The sequence below is a fragment of the Myxine glutinosa genome, chromosome 2 (genome assembly GCF_964187855.1).
Source record: "Myxine glutinosa chromosome 2, kmMyxGlut1.1, whole genome shotgun sequence".
In the NCBI taxonomy this organism is placed as follows: domain Eukaryota; kingdom Metazoa; phylum Chordata; class Myxini; order Myxiniformes; family Myxinidae; genus Myxine; species Myxine glutinosa.
This window is the reverse complement of record NC_136262.1, coordinates 271197315-271215618: the sequence shown is the minus strand read 5'-3', so window position 1 is coordinate 271215618 and position 18304 is coordinate 271197315. Positions and strand designations below refer to the sequence as shown.

Sequence of the window (18304 nt, the reverse complement as noted above, 5' to 3'; positions counted from 1 at the left end):
AGATATAGAGGTTTTTCCAAGATGGCGTCCGTACCATGTGACCTATGACGTCATAATTATGATAAGAGAAATTCTACAGTCATTGGCGCTCCTAAGGTAAAATTTCGAGTCCAATTGGACCAACACTCGCCGAGAAAATGAATTTTTAAAATGCAGACACGCACCCCACACGTACGCACGCAACCGGATGTCTAACCTTCCTTTCCGTTTCACGAGCGCATGGTAACTCGTGAAATTGACACATACAACACATGTTATGGTGATTTGACACAAAGCACTGGTAGCATGCCCACATACTTTCACATCCTGGCCACAAACAAAAAGGAAACTCACCGCACTATCCTGGTTTAGGGTGAGCAGGATTGTGCTCAGCAGCTGCACACAAGGTTCAAGTTCGACCATGGACTCCAGATAAGTCTTCAACTGATGTGTCATGAGGGGAAGCAGGACGTCCCGGCAATCTGCACAATATAGGTTCAAGGAAAGAGCACAAAGCCTCATGGCTCAAAAAATATCATTTTGGAAATCAGATTTATTAATGATCAATACCAAAAGAGTTTAGCAATATCATGGTAGTTTTTAAATAGTAGCTTGTAGAAAGCAACCTCCCAGGGTGATATTACCGTCCTGACTTAGGAGCGTCAAAGTAATGCCAGGAACCATCTAACACTCTCCGTGTCAGGATTACTGGTCTTACTTTCTGTCTCACTCAAACGAGAACTACCGGCCTAGCTTTAATCTCTCTGTCTCGCAAACAAACACCATACACTTTTCATCATACACGTTTCTTCCTCATTTTCACTCCTCATCTTTACATTCTCTCTCTTTTATTTCTCTTTCCTCTCATTTCCTCTGAAACCTCAAATTAAATATGAAAAAGTCCAAAAAGTTAATGGGCCTTAGTTCCCGGCATTATGGGGTGCGAAGTATCTCCGGTCACCTACTTGTCTCTGCTACCAACGAGAGGGATGGGGGAGGGGGTTCAGGCAGTAGCAGTATCGGCCTCCCCCCCCCCCCCCCCCCGCTCCCCCCAAGACCCTTGCCTGTTGAATCAACGTGACTCTTTTTCAATTCATTTCACCAACATCTGCGTTCTTTCTTCGAATCTTTTCTCAGTTGAACATCATCTAGCAAGCTCCTCTCCTAATATCTTGCTTCTCTCAGAGACCCAATTGTCACATGATGTTCTTGTTAACTCCTTTAACATTTCAAACTACAACCTTCACTCAGGATTCCAGTTCAAATGAGGAGTGTGTGTCGACTCCAATATCAACACACCCGCTGTGCACCTTAGGGTCCTTGAATCTCCAAGGTCAAAAGTAATCAGGTTAAGTTCAATGCTTCTAAAACTCAATTTCTTTCCATCTCTCTCTCAAACTCCTCTCAACTCTCCAATCTCATTTGAAAGCTCCACATTTACACCATGTGATTCAATAAACCTACGAGGTATTACCCTAACATCAAATTTATCCTGGAATCCACACATTACACAAATAGCTAAGTCTGCCTCAAATAAACTGGGAGTCCTGTTCAGATGTCGAAGATTCTTCTCCTCTCAGCAGTTGCTTCAACTACAGACTTGGCATTTAATATGGAATTTTTTTTTGTGGGGGTGAACTTACTTTTCAAGATGTCTTAGAACCAAAAGTTCATTGGAATTATGTTGAAATTATTCTAGATTTTGTTAATGTGACCTTTAAAAGAAACAAAAACCACATTTGACATTTCGAAACAAATAAATTGATCCTTGAAAGTGATGTAAACTGATATCAAACTCAATTCATGGACAGAACTGTGTTAAACTTCTGTACGTTTTCCAGAAGTATCTCTTTATTTTGCACATTAGCCAAATTTTTTTTTAACAAAAACAAAAGTTAAATTACGACTGGGATTACGGACAGTAAAATTACAGTTCAGTACTTCGTGTAACCCCCACCAGCATTCAGGAGAGCACGTACACATTGAGGCATGCTGTTCACGAGATTTGCCAAGGTTTGGACAGGAATCGCTTGCCATGCAGTGATAATAGCCTGCTGCAATTCACGCACAGAGGTCGGCAGCTGGTCCAAGTGGTCGATTTGATGCGTTAATTCTACCCACAGGTTCTCTATCGGATTCATATCCGGGGACATGGCAGGCCACTCCATATGCTATACACCACGGTCAGCAAGAAAGTGTTGGATCATGCGAGCACGATGAGGCCGTGCATTGTCATCTTGGAAGACAAAGTTTCCTCGAAAGGCTGCACGAGCAAATGGAAGCAATGTTTCTTCCAGAATGGCCCTGTACTTGAACTGGTTCAGGTTTCCATTCAGAACAACCAGGTCAGTTTTGCCCCCTGCATGAAAAGCAGCCCAAACGGTCACCCCACCACCTCCAGCTTGGACTCTTGGCACTATAAAATCTTTGTTGTAGGCTTCATGCACTTGTCTGCGCACTCGGACATGGCCATCTTGACGATAGACCAGAAATCTAGACTCGTCACTGAAGATCACGTGATTCCAGTGTCCTGGCTGCCATTGACGGTGCTTTCTGGCCCACTGCAATTGGCGCTGGCGGTGTTGTCTGGTCTGGCGTGGCTTTCTCAAGGGACGCCTGGCACGATAGCCTGCTTGAACCAGTCGTTGGTTGACTAGCCTTCTGGATACAGGCACATTTGTCAGTTGCTGCCACTCAGCCCGAAGCCGATTAGCTGACTTGGTACGGCCATTGAGGACTAACTGGTGCAGCTGGCGATCATCCCTCCTTGTGGTTCTGCGGGGACGTCCTGGCCTCGGTATTGGAGTAGGGACACCCATCTTGAGCATTTCATTTCAGGATCTTTGACACCTGACCTTGAGTGATGCTATACTGCCGAGCAATAGCACGCTGTTTCATGCCAGAATTTCGTAAAACCACCACTCCATGACAAACAGCATTGTCGAGTTGACGGACCATCTCCAGAGGAAGCGGCAATAACTTTTGGAGACGTGAAACAGTTGTTTTCCACTAATACAGAATGCAACAACCCTTGTATACCCGACTGTGAAGCCAATCATCAAATGCACCTGTCCGTACATTTTGCCACGCCACCTGTGATATAATCCTGTTGTTGACTTCTTGCTGCGACAGACAATCAGTGACATGGTTCTTTTAACAAATAAATCACCAAAGTGTAAAAGAAACTCACCAGATTGATATACTGAGTTAAGAAAGTAAACCCAAGTCAAGAAAAAAAAAATATTCCACATTAAATGCCAAGTCTGTATATGAAGGATTGATTCGTCCTTGTTTAGAGTACTGCTCTCACATCTGGGGAGGTTCTAGCTCCACATACTTCCTGGATGTAATTGAATCCAAAGTAATCCGACTTATCAACTCTCCCAATCTGACCTCAAAACTCGACCCGCTCAAATTACACCACAAGGTTGGCTCTCTTTCTCTTTTCTACCGCTCAAATTACACCACAAAGTTGGCTCTCTTTCTCTTATCTACAGATATTACTTCGATTTCTGCTCCCAAGCTTGCTGCTTGTGTACCTCCGCCATTAGCGAGACCAAGGAATTCTTGACACGTCACGACATCACATGATTATTGTGTGGCCATTGGCAACTCAAGGGTGGGTCATTATGATATTTGTTTCTTCCCCTCCACAGCCAAACTCTGGAACTCTTTACGTTCTTATGTTTTTGCAAACACTTATGACTTTTCTTTTCTTTTTTTCTTTTCTACTTTTCAAAAAAAATGATTTTTCACTTCCTTAAAAACTCTTCGACTATTCTCTCTTTATCCACTTTTCTATTAATGCCGCTCTTTTATTTAAGGCCTGGCCTCAATGAGGACTATATAGTCCGTGACGGGAGCCTTCAACATAAAAATAAAAAATTAAAATGGAGTGAAGTCGTGGGCGAGTGTGGTACAGTTTTGTAACAAGATGACCGAGATATCCTCAAAGTATTTTACTTCCTGCTTTGTGTAAACAAACACTTCAAAGCAGTGCTGCAATCTGTGGGATTAAATGGTTTTTGTTTTCAAGCAGAATGCGCAAATGAATACATTCCGGCCTGTGCTCAATAGGTGTGGTGTGAAGTGAAGAAAGAAGAAAACAAGCGAGGAGATGGGATGGAAACCAGTTTCATTGCAATGAATGCTTCTCCCGGCCATGGAAGCATCTTCCAGAGGCCGTTACGTCTCACTCTCCTCTCAAGAGATTTAAGCAAGCAGTGCACTGTCATCGCTAGTTACCCCCCCCCAATCTGACCCAGGAGCTTTATTAGCCCCATTAACCTTTCCTCAACCAACCATCTTACTTGCTTGTTTCAGTTTCCTCTCCTCCTTCCTCTCCTCTTTTCTGTTTGTTCATTCTCAATGCTTGTGCCAGTCAGATCTAGCATGCTCTTCCATGAGCCTCGATCCCGTGAAAAAAACAGTGGAACGTGTCGTTGCTGTGGTGGTGAAAGACTCTTCGACTCTCTTTCTGGGAAAAACTGGGAAAAACTGCTGGGAAAACAAATAAAGCCATGACCTAGGTAATACGAGATCAACACACCTTCCTCAAGGAAAAGGTCTCCTTGCACGACATCAGTCATGCAGCCCAGCTTCTGCTTGGTCAGGCGCTCCTTCGGAATGTTATTAATGAAGTCTCTGAACAAAATGCTGCAACACAAATACCACAGCAGAATAAGAAGAGGTCAAGTGGTGGCAAGGGTTCAAGGTAATACCATGCATTATGTCTGCGCTATGTCCACGTCCCAGCATTCACAAACTCAACAAAATGATGACTATCGACATTGCTGATAAGACAATTTTGCTTGGATTCTAAAGCACATGAGATTGCCATTTTAAAGTGTGAGCAATCTAACCTCAGGATAGGAACAAATGCACATGGGACAGCTGGCCTTTAGGTTCCCATCCAAAGGACAGCATACTTTGTGGTGGTGGTGGCGGTGTTTCGTGTGCAGCCTTTGGCTGCTGGTTGCATCATCTTCTGGGGGCACAACTGTGCTGCTGATGCAGTACCCTCTAATACCAGTAGGCTGGTACACATTTTGCTGACATCCAAGGCTACGTGGGCTGAGTCAACCCACCTGGAGTTAATTCAACGGCCTGAAAGGGGCTCAAAGTCAGGAGCCTAATATCTCAAGCCAGCCACCTTTACCGTTAGGCCAACACCAGGCTACTTTGTGATCAATGATACCCTAAAGACAGTACTGTACACGAGGCCAACAGTCAGGATAAAAATTGACTCCACGTATAAAATAAATGGAGGTGAACAGCTCAAAGGTGAGCACATAATCAACCATGGACTGGTCTGCATTCCCTCAGCCCACAAGGCCAAACCTTGCATGGACGTGTCCCATCCATGTACATACAGGGATCAACCTTGCTTATGTCCTTCCATGTGCCTCAACATGAGGGTAAAACAAAAACAAAAATGGGAATACATTACATCAAGTTAATAGTAAAATGTGATTCAACTACACACAAGAGAACTAAACGTAGAAAATAAATTAATTGGATGGGATAAGCCACAGGCATGAGGGGCCAAATGACCTGGAGCTGGCTAAACGTTTTCTTCCATGTCAAAGGTTACAGGAGGAAATAAATAAATGCATCTGTCCCGAAGACTCAACAGTTCAGTGGGTTGTCACCACGTTTAGGATGAGGTCCGTGGGTCTGAGTCAGGATTTTTCCATACGAGCCTCAAGTGGGAATTTCCTCCCATTGATTAAACACAAGCACGTGCAAGCGCGCGCGCACACACGCACACGCACACGCACACACACACACCCTTTGAGTTTACAGAAACAGAAAACAAAGGTAAAAAAACAAGTAGCCATGACCCAAACCACGTTAACTCACACCAAACCAATGACGAGCAAAAATTAACCTGACCTGAAGTTGTTGAGGTCGAAAACAACACGAAGGTCATGAACGATCGTGGGGAGGAACCTGAGAGCAGCACCCTGCACAAATCGTACACAAAGAAGCACAGCCGTGGGCAACCAAGAAATGCATCAACGGTGTTAAGGAGAGCTTACGCCTTTTACTTTCACAATGTACCGTACACAGAAATTCAGATGCAGCGCCTTCAGAAAGTATTCACACCCCTTGACTTTTTAACATTTTGTTACAGCCTGAATTTAAAATGAGTGGAGATTTTTTGTCACTGATCTACACATAATACACCATAATGTCAAAGTGGAAAATCTTTTTTTTTCAAATTTTCACAAAATATATAAAATTAAAAGCTGAAATTTGAAATATCTTCAGTCAATAAGTAATGTTACGTTTATGGGGGTAGGTAAAAGAATACCGTAGGAGAGGTAGCATTGAATAGGAAAGAGCATGGACCGTGTGACGTGTAGGAGCATTTTGATGGACATACAGTAAGTAGGGAAAATGTTGCTTAAGGTTGTTTAAATGTTCATCATACGAGGGAGAGGTGATGGCGTGTTAATTAGTAATAGGGTTTAAGGTTAATTGCCTAATTGCCAGTGTGTGCCCTCCCTTTGTGGCCAACCCTTAAATTATAACAACTGCCGGCAAAAGCAAAGCAGGGTCCAGCGATGTGATCCCGGCCAAGCTAAGCCAGCCCCAATGGAGAAGTGGGCGGAGAAGAACGCCGGCTGCCCATGCCCCAAGGGACGCGATTGGCTCTCACGGCGGAAGTAGAAGAGGGCACTTGGTTCGTCTTGTCGGAAAGGAAGCTGGCCATTTTGTGTTCTCTCAGAGGAGAAAGATTTTTGTGGCAATCGCAAGGAGGTTTCGACTGCTGGGCTCACCAGGGAGCTGGTGAGCTGGGCTTTGGACTGCTGGGCTCACCAAGGCTGCACTGTCCTTCCCAAAGATGAGAAGAGGAAACCTTGAGGGACCAAAAAAGAAAGACGGCCGTCTTCACCACTCACCTCATGGTCCTGGGTGACTTTGACGTGTGGCGACTCCATCGCCATATTGTGAGCGTTCCACACGGTGGCCCTGAGCATCGTCGTCACCACCAACCTTCTAAAAAGGACCCATTATGGGGCCAAAGCTAAGTGCCGGCCCAGGGGGGAATTTATTTCATTACCTTATTTTTTTCCTTTGTCTGTGGTTGGGTCAGTGCATGAAGGGTCCCTCATAGTAGGATATAGAATCTATTTTACCTCAGTTTTTATTTTGACATTTTCATTCTGTGCTTTATCAAATCATTGTTGCTGCATTTATTTATTTTTTGTCGTGTTTGCCTGTTTCGTGGTTTCAGAATAAAATCGTGTGTTTCGTTAGTCAAACGGCTCGCATCTCTTCCATCCTGCACGTATAAATGAACCGCCAAAATCGGGAGGTCACTTGGAATTCGGGTCACTTTTGGAGTAAAAGCTGGTTTGACCATCCATCCTGGTTGATATTAATCGCGAGGGACGTGACAGTATTCATCCCCTTTGCTATGACAATCCAAATTGAGCTCAAGAGCATCCAATTTCCTTTCATCATCCTTGAGATTTCTGTACAACATGATTGGAGTCCACCTGAAGTCAATTCGATTGATTGGTCTTGATTTAGAAAGAAACATACCTTTCTTTTTAAGGTCCCACAGTAGACAGCATATGTCACAGCAGAAACTCTACCATGAAGTACAAGGAATTTTCCATAGAACTCCGAGATAGAATTGTGAGGAGGCAAAGATCAGGGGAAGGGTATAAATCAATTTCTAGAGAGTTGAAAGTTCTCAAGATCACAGTGAGCTCCATTATTAGGAAATGGAAAAAAAAAAAGGAACTACCCAGACTCTTCCTGGGAGAAGGCCGTTTGCCCAAACTGAACAACCGGGAAAAAAGGACCTTGGTCGGGGAGGTGACCAAGAACCAAATGACCACTCTGACAGAACTACAGAGTTCCTTAGCTGAGATGGGAGAACCTGCCGGAAGGACAACAGTCTCTTTAGCACTTCACAAATCTAAGCTTCATGTGAGAGTGGCCAGATGGAAGCTTCTCTTGAGAAAAAGACACATGACAGCACACCTTGAGTTTGCAAAAAGGCACATGAAAGACTCTGATAGTATGAGGCAAAATATTCTGTGGTCCGAGAAGATGAAAATTGAATTGTTTGGCCGGAATGCAAAGTGCTACATCTGGTGGAAACCGAGCACAGCTCATCATCCGTCAAAACAATCCCTACCGCAAAGCATGGTGCTGGCGCAGCACCATGCATGGGGATGCTTTTCAGCGGCAGGGACTGGGAGACTTGTAATGATAAACGGAACAATTAATGGAGCCAAATACAGCCAAATGCTTGAGGAGAACCTGCTTCAGAGTGCAAAATACCTGAGCCCGAGGTGAAGATTTATATTCCAACAGGACAATAATCACCAGGCCATGATAACATCCATCCAGAGTTCGTCATCCACCAGAGCACAACAACATCTGGTTGGCTGTGTTCGTTCTTCTCGTCGTGCCTCCGGAGGTCCAAGCTCCCGAAGACCTGGTGCCGTGCTTCCGTCATAGCCCTGCCGAAGCCGAACAAACCTGCGGAAGATCCCAAGTCCTACAGACCGATCTTGTTGCTCTGCGTCCCATTTAAGATTCTGGAGAGGATGATCCACAGCCGCATCGACCCAGTGGTGGACCCACAGCTCCCATGGGAACAAGCCAGTTTCCGTCGTGGCAGGTCAACAGTGGACCAGGCAACATTACTCACACAAGATATCGAAGACAGCTTCCAGGACAATGAGAAAGCTGGCGTAGTGTTCCTGTACCTGACAGCTGCATACGACACCGTTTGGCACCGTGGACTCCACCTGAAGTTGCTGAGGACAATCCCGGACCGGCATATGGTGAACTTCATCATGGAGATGCTGTCAAACCGCAGCTTCGTCCTACAGACCAGCGACGGCCAGCGCAGCCGGCTCAGAAGACTGAGGAATGGTGTCCCGTAGAGTTCTGTTCTCTAGCCGATGCTGCTTAACATCTACATCTACCACCTGCCGGATACAACATCCAGAAAGTACGTTTACGCGGACGACCTGGCCATCATGCTGCGACGACCAACATGGAAGGCGATGGAAAACGGTATCAACCAAGACATGGGCACCTTGGTAGCCTACCTCCGGAGGTGGCGTTTGCAGCTCAGCATTGGTAAGACAGTGTCAGCGGCATACCATCTCAACAACAGAGAAGCAAAAAGGGAACTGGACGTGTTCGTTGACAACAAACGCCTGGAGTTCCAGCAAGCCCCAAAGTACCTCGGTGTACGCCTAGATCGGATACTGTCCTTCAAGCAACACCGAGAAGAAGTTAAGGCCAAGGTGACATCAAGGGTCTCGCTTATCCGACGTCTCGCTGGTACGACCTAGGGAGCCTCCGCAAAGACCCTACGAATATCCACGCAAGCCCTGGTCTTCTCTGCAGCTGAATACTGCGCCCCAGCCTGGAGCAGAGGTTGATGTTGCCATTAACAACGCCCTCCGCATTGTAGCTGGTTGCTTGAAGCCCACCCCGGCATTCCACCTGCCAGTCCTAGCGGGAATCGCCCCGGCCGGCCTCCGACGGGAGGCTGCTACCCTCGCTCTGGCAAGGAATGCCCAGAAACACGACTGGCACATCCTGCACAACACCACAACGATAGTGGCGCCTCCAAGCAGACTTAAGTCCCGCCATCCCTACAACAAGGCGGCACAAGAGATGCTCAGTTCTATCCCTGAGGACCTATCTAGAAGCGCATGGCTGGCGGCATCTTGGAAGCAGGTGTGGGAAACGGCCGGGCCCACCCGCATCCACCGCTACATCTGGGACCCAGGAGGTGGCGTCGTAGGAGAAGACCTACCACGCCTGTAATGGACCTTGCTGAACCGTCTATGTACGGGGGTCGGCCGCTTCAAATCATCGCTGAAGATGTGGGGCCTGGCAGACAGCGCCGCGTGCGAGTGCGGCGAGCCTGAGCAGACTGCCGAACACATAATTACCACCTGCCCCCTATACAGACCACCATCAGAAGCCGGCCTCTTCGACGTAGGACCAGAGACGAGGGCATGGCTGCACGACACTGAGCTGGCCATCTGATGATTCACAAAAGAAGGAGAAGGACAATAACCTCAAGCATACAGCCAAAGCAACACTGGAATGGCTTCAGAACAAGAACGTGAAAGTCCTTGAGTGGCCCAGCCAAAGCCCAGACTTGAATCCTGTGTTAAGGAGGGGGATACTGGGGATACTGGTCACCATTTCAATTTAGATATTGGGTGGTTAAGGAGGGGGATACTGGGGATACTGGTCACCATTTCAATTTAGATATAGTGTGGTTAAGGAGGGGGATACTGGGGATACTGGTCACCATTTCAATTTAGAGATTGGGTGGTTAAGGAGGGAGATATGGGTCACCATTTTAATTTAGATATGGTGTGGTTAAGGAGGGAGATATGGGTCACCATTTCAATTTAGATATAGTGTGGTTATGGAGGGTATACTGGTTTCCATTTCATTCCAACTTACTTTTGGAAAAATTACAACTCAAGTTCAATAGTTCTGTGCTAGGTTTCAGGCAAAATATATTTTTAGATGTTCTACAAAGTGGTGTTTTTGAGATATGATTGAATATTTAACACGTCATTCCCCTTCAATGAAAAAATACAATAACTTTAAGCAACACTTCAAATGAGTTCTGACATCGGAGAAAGAGCAGAGTAGAAAGTCACAAGGTGTCACAGTTGGTGTTAAGTTGCAATGCCTTCCGCAGTTTGGATGCAGTGATGTCATTTAACCTAACATTGACAAATGAATGTTATAAAAGTTTGCTCAAAACTCTGCAGTTCCGAGAATATTCAGTGGAGTTCTGACCTGCACCAACAAAGTCGAGTCCTGCTCAAGCTTCATCATGTTGTTGATGGATACGAAGAGCTGAGTCACGGATTTCTCAAATGCTTCTTTGTCCTTGTTATCGTATAACCTGGTGAATAAAGACAAGGCACAAGAGGTATCGTACAACAAAAGGGTGACTGTAATTCGATAATTACCTCCAATATCATGTTTTACAATGTAATCCAGAACGAGTTATGCCAACCAAGGATTTACCTGTTTGTTTGTTTTCAACTGAAAGAGACTTAGAAATCATCACACAAACTGATCGTTCATGCTGCCTTGACTTATTTTTTAACTTCTGAATGGTACTGCTACATAATGAGCATACTGATGAACACACATTCACATGTACACCACACTGTTTATCGGAGGGTTGGTAGAGGGGGTTGGCGTGCACCCCTGGAAATCAATTTCTAAAGGACATTTTTAAATTGAAAAAAATGTGTAGAAAACGATTTGCTATGTTAAAAAGTTGTCAGGGTGTCCCACGTGCCATTTTTATGCAAGTTAAGCCGCCATTATGGATAAATCTGTTATTCACCATATCTCCGCCAATATTACAGATAACTGAAAAAACAAGGTGTCTAGACCCATATTTTGAGGGTCAAAGATCATTATAAGACCAGTCTTGAAGTGACCACATGTGTCCTTGGCATGTAAAATATGCAAATTAGTGCCGCCATCAAACACATAGGGTGTTTGAGGGTTATTGATGGAAACGCATGTAATTTCACAAATACTGTTATTTTAAAATGTTTATTATTATGGTCGTCTTATTATTGGTAACTAGGCCTACTCTTTCTCATTCCAGAGTAACAGTTGTGGTAGAAGTGGACATATGCCATCATGCCCAAACGAAAACGTGACGGGAGTGCTGATCCTGCAGTCCCCCAAAGCACCCGCAAAACACCCTCTCCACCTACATGCATGCTTCATGTGCTATCCATGTCTGATCATGGCCCTTTTACAACACTGAGTAAAATCAAAGGAACTGCAAGTGAAAAACTACAGCACCTTCATAGGATCTGGGAGCGACGTCTCCGCCAGTCACATGAGTCCCCCTATCATATGCAATCAGTGTGCGACCAGATCCCCGCAACTCTCCCCAACAACAACAACAACATGCATTTTAAGGCCATTTTCCCTGCTAGAGCGGGGGTTAGCCTTGCGGTCCCCATGACAATCTTCTCCATCTTGCCCTATTTTCTGCATCTCTCCTTGTTAACCCCCTTGCCCGCATTTCTTCTTCCACCATCTTTAGCCAAGTCTTTCTCGGTCTTCCCCGTCCTCTACTTCCTTCTACATTCATTTCCATCACTCTTCTCAACCAGTCACTTTCATCCTTCCTCAACACATGACCAAACCATCTCAACCTCTTCCTCTTCATAGCATCAATCACAGGCTCTATTCCCATCATTTTTCGCAATTCATCATTTGTCTTCCTCTCTCTCAACGACACTCCGCACATCCATCGAACCATTCGCATTTCCACCCTTTCCAGCCTTCGTTGCTGCTCTACGTTCATTACCCATGTCTCGCTCCCATAAATCTTAACACTTCTCACACATGCAGCATACACCTTTCCCTTCAGCTTCAACGACACTCCCCTCCTCATCAGCACGCCACTCAGTTCCCGAAACTTCTTCCATGCACATCTCACTCGAGCAACCGTTGCCGAGTCTGATCCACCTTCTCCATTCAGCATGTCTCCGAGATAGCAAAATGTTTTCACACCTTCCAGCTTCACGCCGTCTCCAAGATCCAACTCAACATTTCCTCCATGTGCAGCTCCCTCTGTGCACACCTTACATTTGAATGTAGCTGCCACACTGGTTAATGACCCTCTCAGACCACTACATTTTTGATGAACCCACTCAGCGCACATTGTACATTGAATGGAGTTCACTCCGACACCCTTCCTGCACACAGCACACGGCCACTTCCCAGTTCTTTCCACCTCACCACATGCTTTACCACTTGCCATCACCTTCGTCTTTCCGATATTCACAGTCAGACCTTTTGTCTCCATCCATTCCTTCCACTTGTTCATCTTTTCCTTCAGTCCATCCATACTTTCCGCAATCAACACCAGATCATCTGCATACAACAACTCCCACGGTAAACCCTCCTTTACGTTCTGAGCCAGCACCTCCATCACAGCTACAAATAGTAGTGGACTTAGTACCGACCCCTGATGCACTCCCACCTTCACCTCAAACTCACCACTGTTCCCGTCCTTCATCCTTACAGCTGTGCGCGCTCTTTTGTACATTGCCATCACTATTCTGATCAACCATTCCTCCACTCCTAACTTCCTCATTGCCCATGTCAATACTTTGTGTGGAACCCTATCGAATGCTTTCTCCAGATCAACAAACCCAAGAAACAACTTCTTCCTCTTCTCCATGTACTTCTCCTGCAACTGCCTCACAATAAACTCTCTCCCGCAACTCTCCCCGATGACCTGGAAAGTACTGGGTATCACCGTCAGTGTTATCAGCGTTTTACTACCAACCTGCATCTTCTGGGAGATGAGATTGAACCACAAGCATCAACCTCGCTATTGCATTCCCCCCGTAAACATTCCGATGGATCTGTCTTCCCACCAGAGTGCATTTTCTGTGAGAAAGTAGAGATCAAAGGTGTTTATCGCAAAACTGAGCGAGCTGAAATCTTCTCTTATTGGAAGAACAAAGAAAATGCATGGGAGCAAATCGAATCACGGGCCGAGAAAATGGGTCTATTTCGACTCCATCAACTGGTGAAAAGCGCAGACCTCTTTGCTGTTGAGGCCAAACACCATCCATCATGCTTGACATCCTTCCGTACATTATTCGCTAACTACGAGCGCGGAATTAACAGAGCAAAAGAACCAAAGTACACTGAACGCGCTCACATGTCAGCCGCCCATGAGAAGGCACTCGTCTCAGTATAGGAGCACATTCAAACTCATATCGTCCAGCAGAATGAGGTCCTACGGCTATCTTCCTTGCGCTTGCTATATATTACAACAACAACAACAACAACATGCATTTTAAGGCCAATTTCCCTGCTAGAGCAGGGCCTTACGGTCCCCATGACAATCTTCTCCATTTTGCCCTATTTTCTGCATCTCTCCTTGTTAACCCCCTTGCCCGCATTTCTTCTTCCACCATCTTTAGCCAAGTCTTTCTCGGTCTTCCCCATCCTCTACTTCCTTCTACATTCATTTCCATCACTCTTCTCAACCAGTCACTTTCATCCTTCCTCAACACGTGACCAAACCATCTCAACCTGTTCCTTTTCACAGCATCAATCACAGGCTCTATTCCCATCATCTTTCGTAATTCATCATTTGTCTTCCTCTCTCTCAACGATACTCCGCACATCCACTGAACCATTCGCATTTCCACCCTTTCCAGCCTCCATTGCTGCTCTACATTCATGACCCATGTCTCGCTCCCATAAATCATAACACTTCTCACACATGCAGCATACACCTTTCCCTTCAGCTTCAACGACACTCCCCTCCTCATCAGCACGCCACTCAGTTCCCGAAACTTCTTCCATGCACATCTCACTCTGGCAACCGTTGCCGAGTCTGATCCACCTTCTCCATTCAGCATGTCTCCGAGGTAGCAAAATATTTTCACACCTTCCAGCTTCACGCCATCTCCAAGATCCAACTCAACCTTTCCTCCATCTGCAGCTCCCTCTGTGCACACCTTACATTTGATTGTAGCTGCCACACTGGTTAATGACCCTCTCAGACCACTACATTTTTGATGAACCCACTCAGCGCACATTGTACATTGAATGGAGTTCACTCCCACACCCTTCCTGCACACAGCACATGGCCACTTCCCAGTTATTTCCACCTCACCACATGCTTTACCACTTGCCATCACCTTCGTCTTTCCGATATTCACCTTCAGACCTTTTGTCTCCATACATTCCTTCCACTTGTTCATCTTTTCCTTCAGTCCATCCATACTTTCCGCAATCAACACCAGATCATCTGCATACAACAACTCCCACGGTAAACCCTCCTTTACATTCTGAGCCAGCACCTCCATCACAGCTACAAATAGTCGTGGACTTAGTACCGACCCCTAATGCACTCCCACCTTCACCTCAAACTCACCACTGTTCCCGTCCTTCGTCTTTACAGCTGTGCGCGCTCTTTTGTACATTGCCATCACTACTCTGATCAACTATTCCTCCACTCCTAACTTCCTCAATGCCCATGTCACTACTTCACGTGGAACCCTATCGAATGCTTTCTCCAGATCAACAAACCCAAGAAACAACAGTACTTCTTCCTCTTCTCCATGTACTTCTCCTGCAACTGCCTCACAATAAAGAGCGCGTCTGTCGTTCCTCTTCCTGGCATAAATCCAAACTGCATTTCGTCGATCTTCGCCTTCTTCCTTAACCTCCTCTCCAACACCCTTTCCAATAACTTCATTCCATGCTCCAATAACTTTATCGCTCGGTACGAGCCACACTCCAGAGGGTCACCTTTCCCCTTGTATAGAGGGACGAGGGTACTCAGTTCCCAATCCACTAGAATGCGGCCTTCTTTCACCACCAGATTACAGATCTCTGTCATTCTCTTCACACCCCAACTTCCTCCTGCCTTCAACATATCTCCCACAACTCCCGTCGGCCCTCCCGCTTTTCTACTCTTCATTGCTTTTATCGCTTCCTCAACTTCCTTCTCAGTTATCTTCTCTGCCGGTCCTAAAACTGGGTTACTCTCTATGTTGCCATCCCATTCATTCTCTGTATTCAACAGCATTTCCATATATCTTTTCCATCTTCCTTTAATTCCAACTCGGTCCACAACGATTTGTCCCACTTCATCCTTCACGCAACTCACCCCCATCACATCACACCTCTCTTTCCCTATCTGCTTTGCAATCCTGAATACCGCTCTCTGACCCTCTTCCGAATCCAAGCGTTCTCCGAACATTTTCCTACATGCCACCTGTGCCTTTGCTACCTCTTTCTTTGCAGCCTTCTTGGCTGCCTTATAACTTTCATGCTCTGCTTTTTCTGCTCCCATACCCTTCGCCTTCTGCCACTCCTTGAACTTCTTCCTCTTCTCGTCAATCCTCTTTCCAACTTCATCATCCCACCACCATGCCTAGGTGGTCCTTTTGTCCATCCACATACCTCACCAACGGCTCCCAACAGACAATCTTTCATTGACATCCAACCACGTTCAAGCTCAACCACATCATGCTCTACCCGACTCAGCCTCTCTTTTAATGCCTCCCTTACTGTCACCTCTTTCAACCTCCACACCTTCATTCTCGGTTGGTACTTCACCCGCCGAGCTCTCCTCACACCTTTCACCCTTATGTCGCAGACAACCAAGTGGTGCTGTGAAACAGCCTCCTCCCCCGGGATCACCTTTGTGTCCCGGAGGTGCCCCCTATCTCGCCTACGCACCATCAGGTAGTCAACGGTTGTCGTAGACCCACCTGACGTGTATGTAACAAGCTTATTATCCCCTTTCTCGAACTGAGTATTACAAATCAACAAATCAGCTCCATCAGCAAACTCCAAAATCCTTTCACCTTCTCCATTTCTCACACCATATCCGTAACCCCCATTAACTCCCTCAAAACCGTCCATACTCCTTCGCACATGTCCATTTAGGTCTCCTCCTACCACAACAACTTCCTCATCTTTCACGTTTTCCATCAGCTTCTCTATCGCACACCAGAACTTGTCCTTCTCTTCATCGCTCCGACCAACCTGCGGAGCATATCCCGAGATGACGTTCACCAAGAGCTTTCCAATCATCATTTTCACCATCATCAACCTATCACTCACTCTTGTCACACTCACCACACTGTCTACAAACTCCTCAGAAAACAGGACACCAACACCATTCACGCCCTCCGGGCACCCTTGGGCGCTTGCTATATATTGAAGAACTGAAACAGAATGGGTACGAGAATGAGAACTATCGCTCTGAGAAACTACTGAAACGCCTACAGAATGACCCAATCAAGGATCATGTCTCCTTCATGAAGGTCGATCATGACAAATTTGATGCCATTTCATTCTGGCTCGTGTACAATTCGAATATCTCTGTTATTAATGCTCTTGCACGAGCTTACACTCTCGGAAGCGTCCTCACTGCTGTCAGGAACTTCACAAATCCGTTCACCATCACAGATAAGGACAGGCTCTACTCCCTGGCTTCCGGTGCTCCCATCCCCGTGGATGTTGAGAAGGACGTGCTCCAAGCAGAAGCTGTGGGCAAGGCTGCGAAAACTGACTTTATTGGACGCCCACAGAGTGGAAAGCCAGAAAGCTTCTTCGACCCCATCAAGAGGAAGAAACTCAAGACCATGGAGGCTTGCAACAAGAAGGTTAACCTCACGGCCTCACAGGGAAAGGTAAGCTGGAATTCCAATACCCGAGTGATGTATTTTTAATATGAACCTGTACCATCTGTATCAACATGTTACCCATTGTCATTCCAGGTCATACAGTATCAGGAGCAAAGCAACCTCGCGTTCCTTCTCCTCGTTAAGTCGCAGTGCCTAGATGAACCAATAGACTTGGAAGAACTCATGAAGTACTACCTGATGCCTGTTCCTCCCAGCCTTGGGACACCAGATGGATTTTTCTCGAAGACCAATAAAGCCAACAATCTGCACTACCTAATGGAAGATGTCGCCCCGGAAGAGCTACCATATCCCAAGGATGCCCTGTTCATCCAGGATGGCATGGCACTGCTCCATGTCCTTAAAAACCTGCCCCCGACCTGTGGTGAGATATGCCTCCAGATACTCGATCAGATGGTGGCCAAGAAGCACTTCTTGTTCTCGACTGACAGTTATCATCCGGGATCTATCAAAGCCCAGGAGAGACTGAGGCGTGGCAGCTCGGAGAAGATCATTCTGGCTGGACCAGCGACCAGGAAGCCATACGACTTGAAGATGTTCCTTGCAAATGATGACAATAAGAAGCAGCTCTGCCAGCTCCTGCTGCAGGTATGGAGTGGTCAACAAGCAGCTTCAAGGCTGGAGAGAACTGAGATGGCAGTGCTGATCGTGGAGGGGAGAGCTCATCAGTTTGTTTCAATGAATGGTGAGGTAGGTTGAACCCCATATTTTTATTAATATGATTACAGTATATCAATTTATACATCGGGCCGATTTCACTCTTTCAATTTGCTACCTCTAATTTCAAGTTCAATGCCCCTTTGTGTTTCAGGTCGAGGTTCGTGAGCTTCCCACTATCTACAGCAATCAGGAAGAGACTGATACGAGAGTAGTATTGTACCTCCACCACGCTGCTGCTCTTGGTTACAAGAACGCTGTGGTCAGAACCCCTGATACAGATATCTTCGTGATTCTTCTCTACCATGCTCATGCCATCAAGCTGACTGTGTACCTGGATACGGGATCAGGGAAACATCGACAACTAGTCAACCTCTCCGAGCTCACGGATTGTCTGGGAGAAGACTACTGTGCCATGCTTCTTGGGT

At 46.1% G+C, this 18304-nt stretch overlaps 1 protein-coding gene across 2 annotated transcripts in view; it reads right to left on the bottom strand.

The window, feature by feature from the left end:
- LOC137420545 (dedicator of cytokinesis protein 1) overlaps positions 1-18304 on the bottom strand; it is a gene marked incomplete in the record, with an annotated part of 615378 nt that overhangs the window by 351223 nt on the left and 245851 nt on the right. For both annotated transcript variants that reach the window (XM_078772553.1, XM_078772554.1), the window contains 4 exon segments: positions 334-461; positions 4529-4635; positions 5875-5945; positions 10792-10900. In XM_078772553.1, the coding sequence (XP_078628679.1) occupies positions 334-461; positions 4529-4635; positions 5875-5945; positions 10792-10900 (415 nt within the window).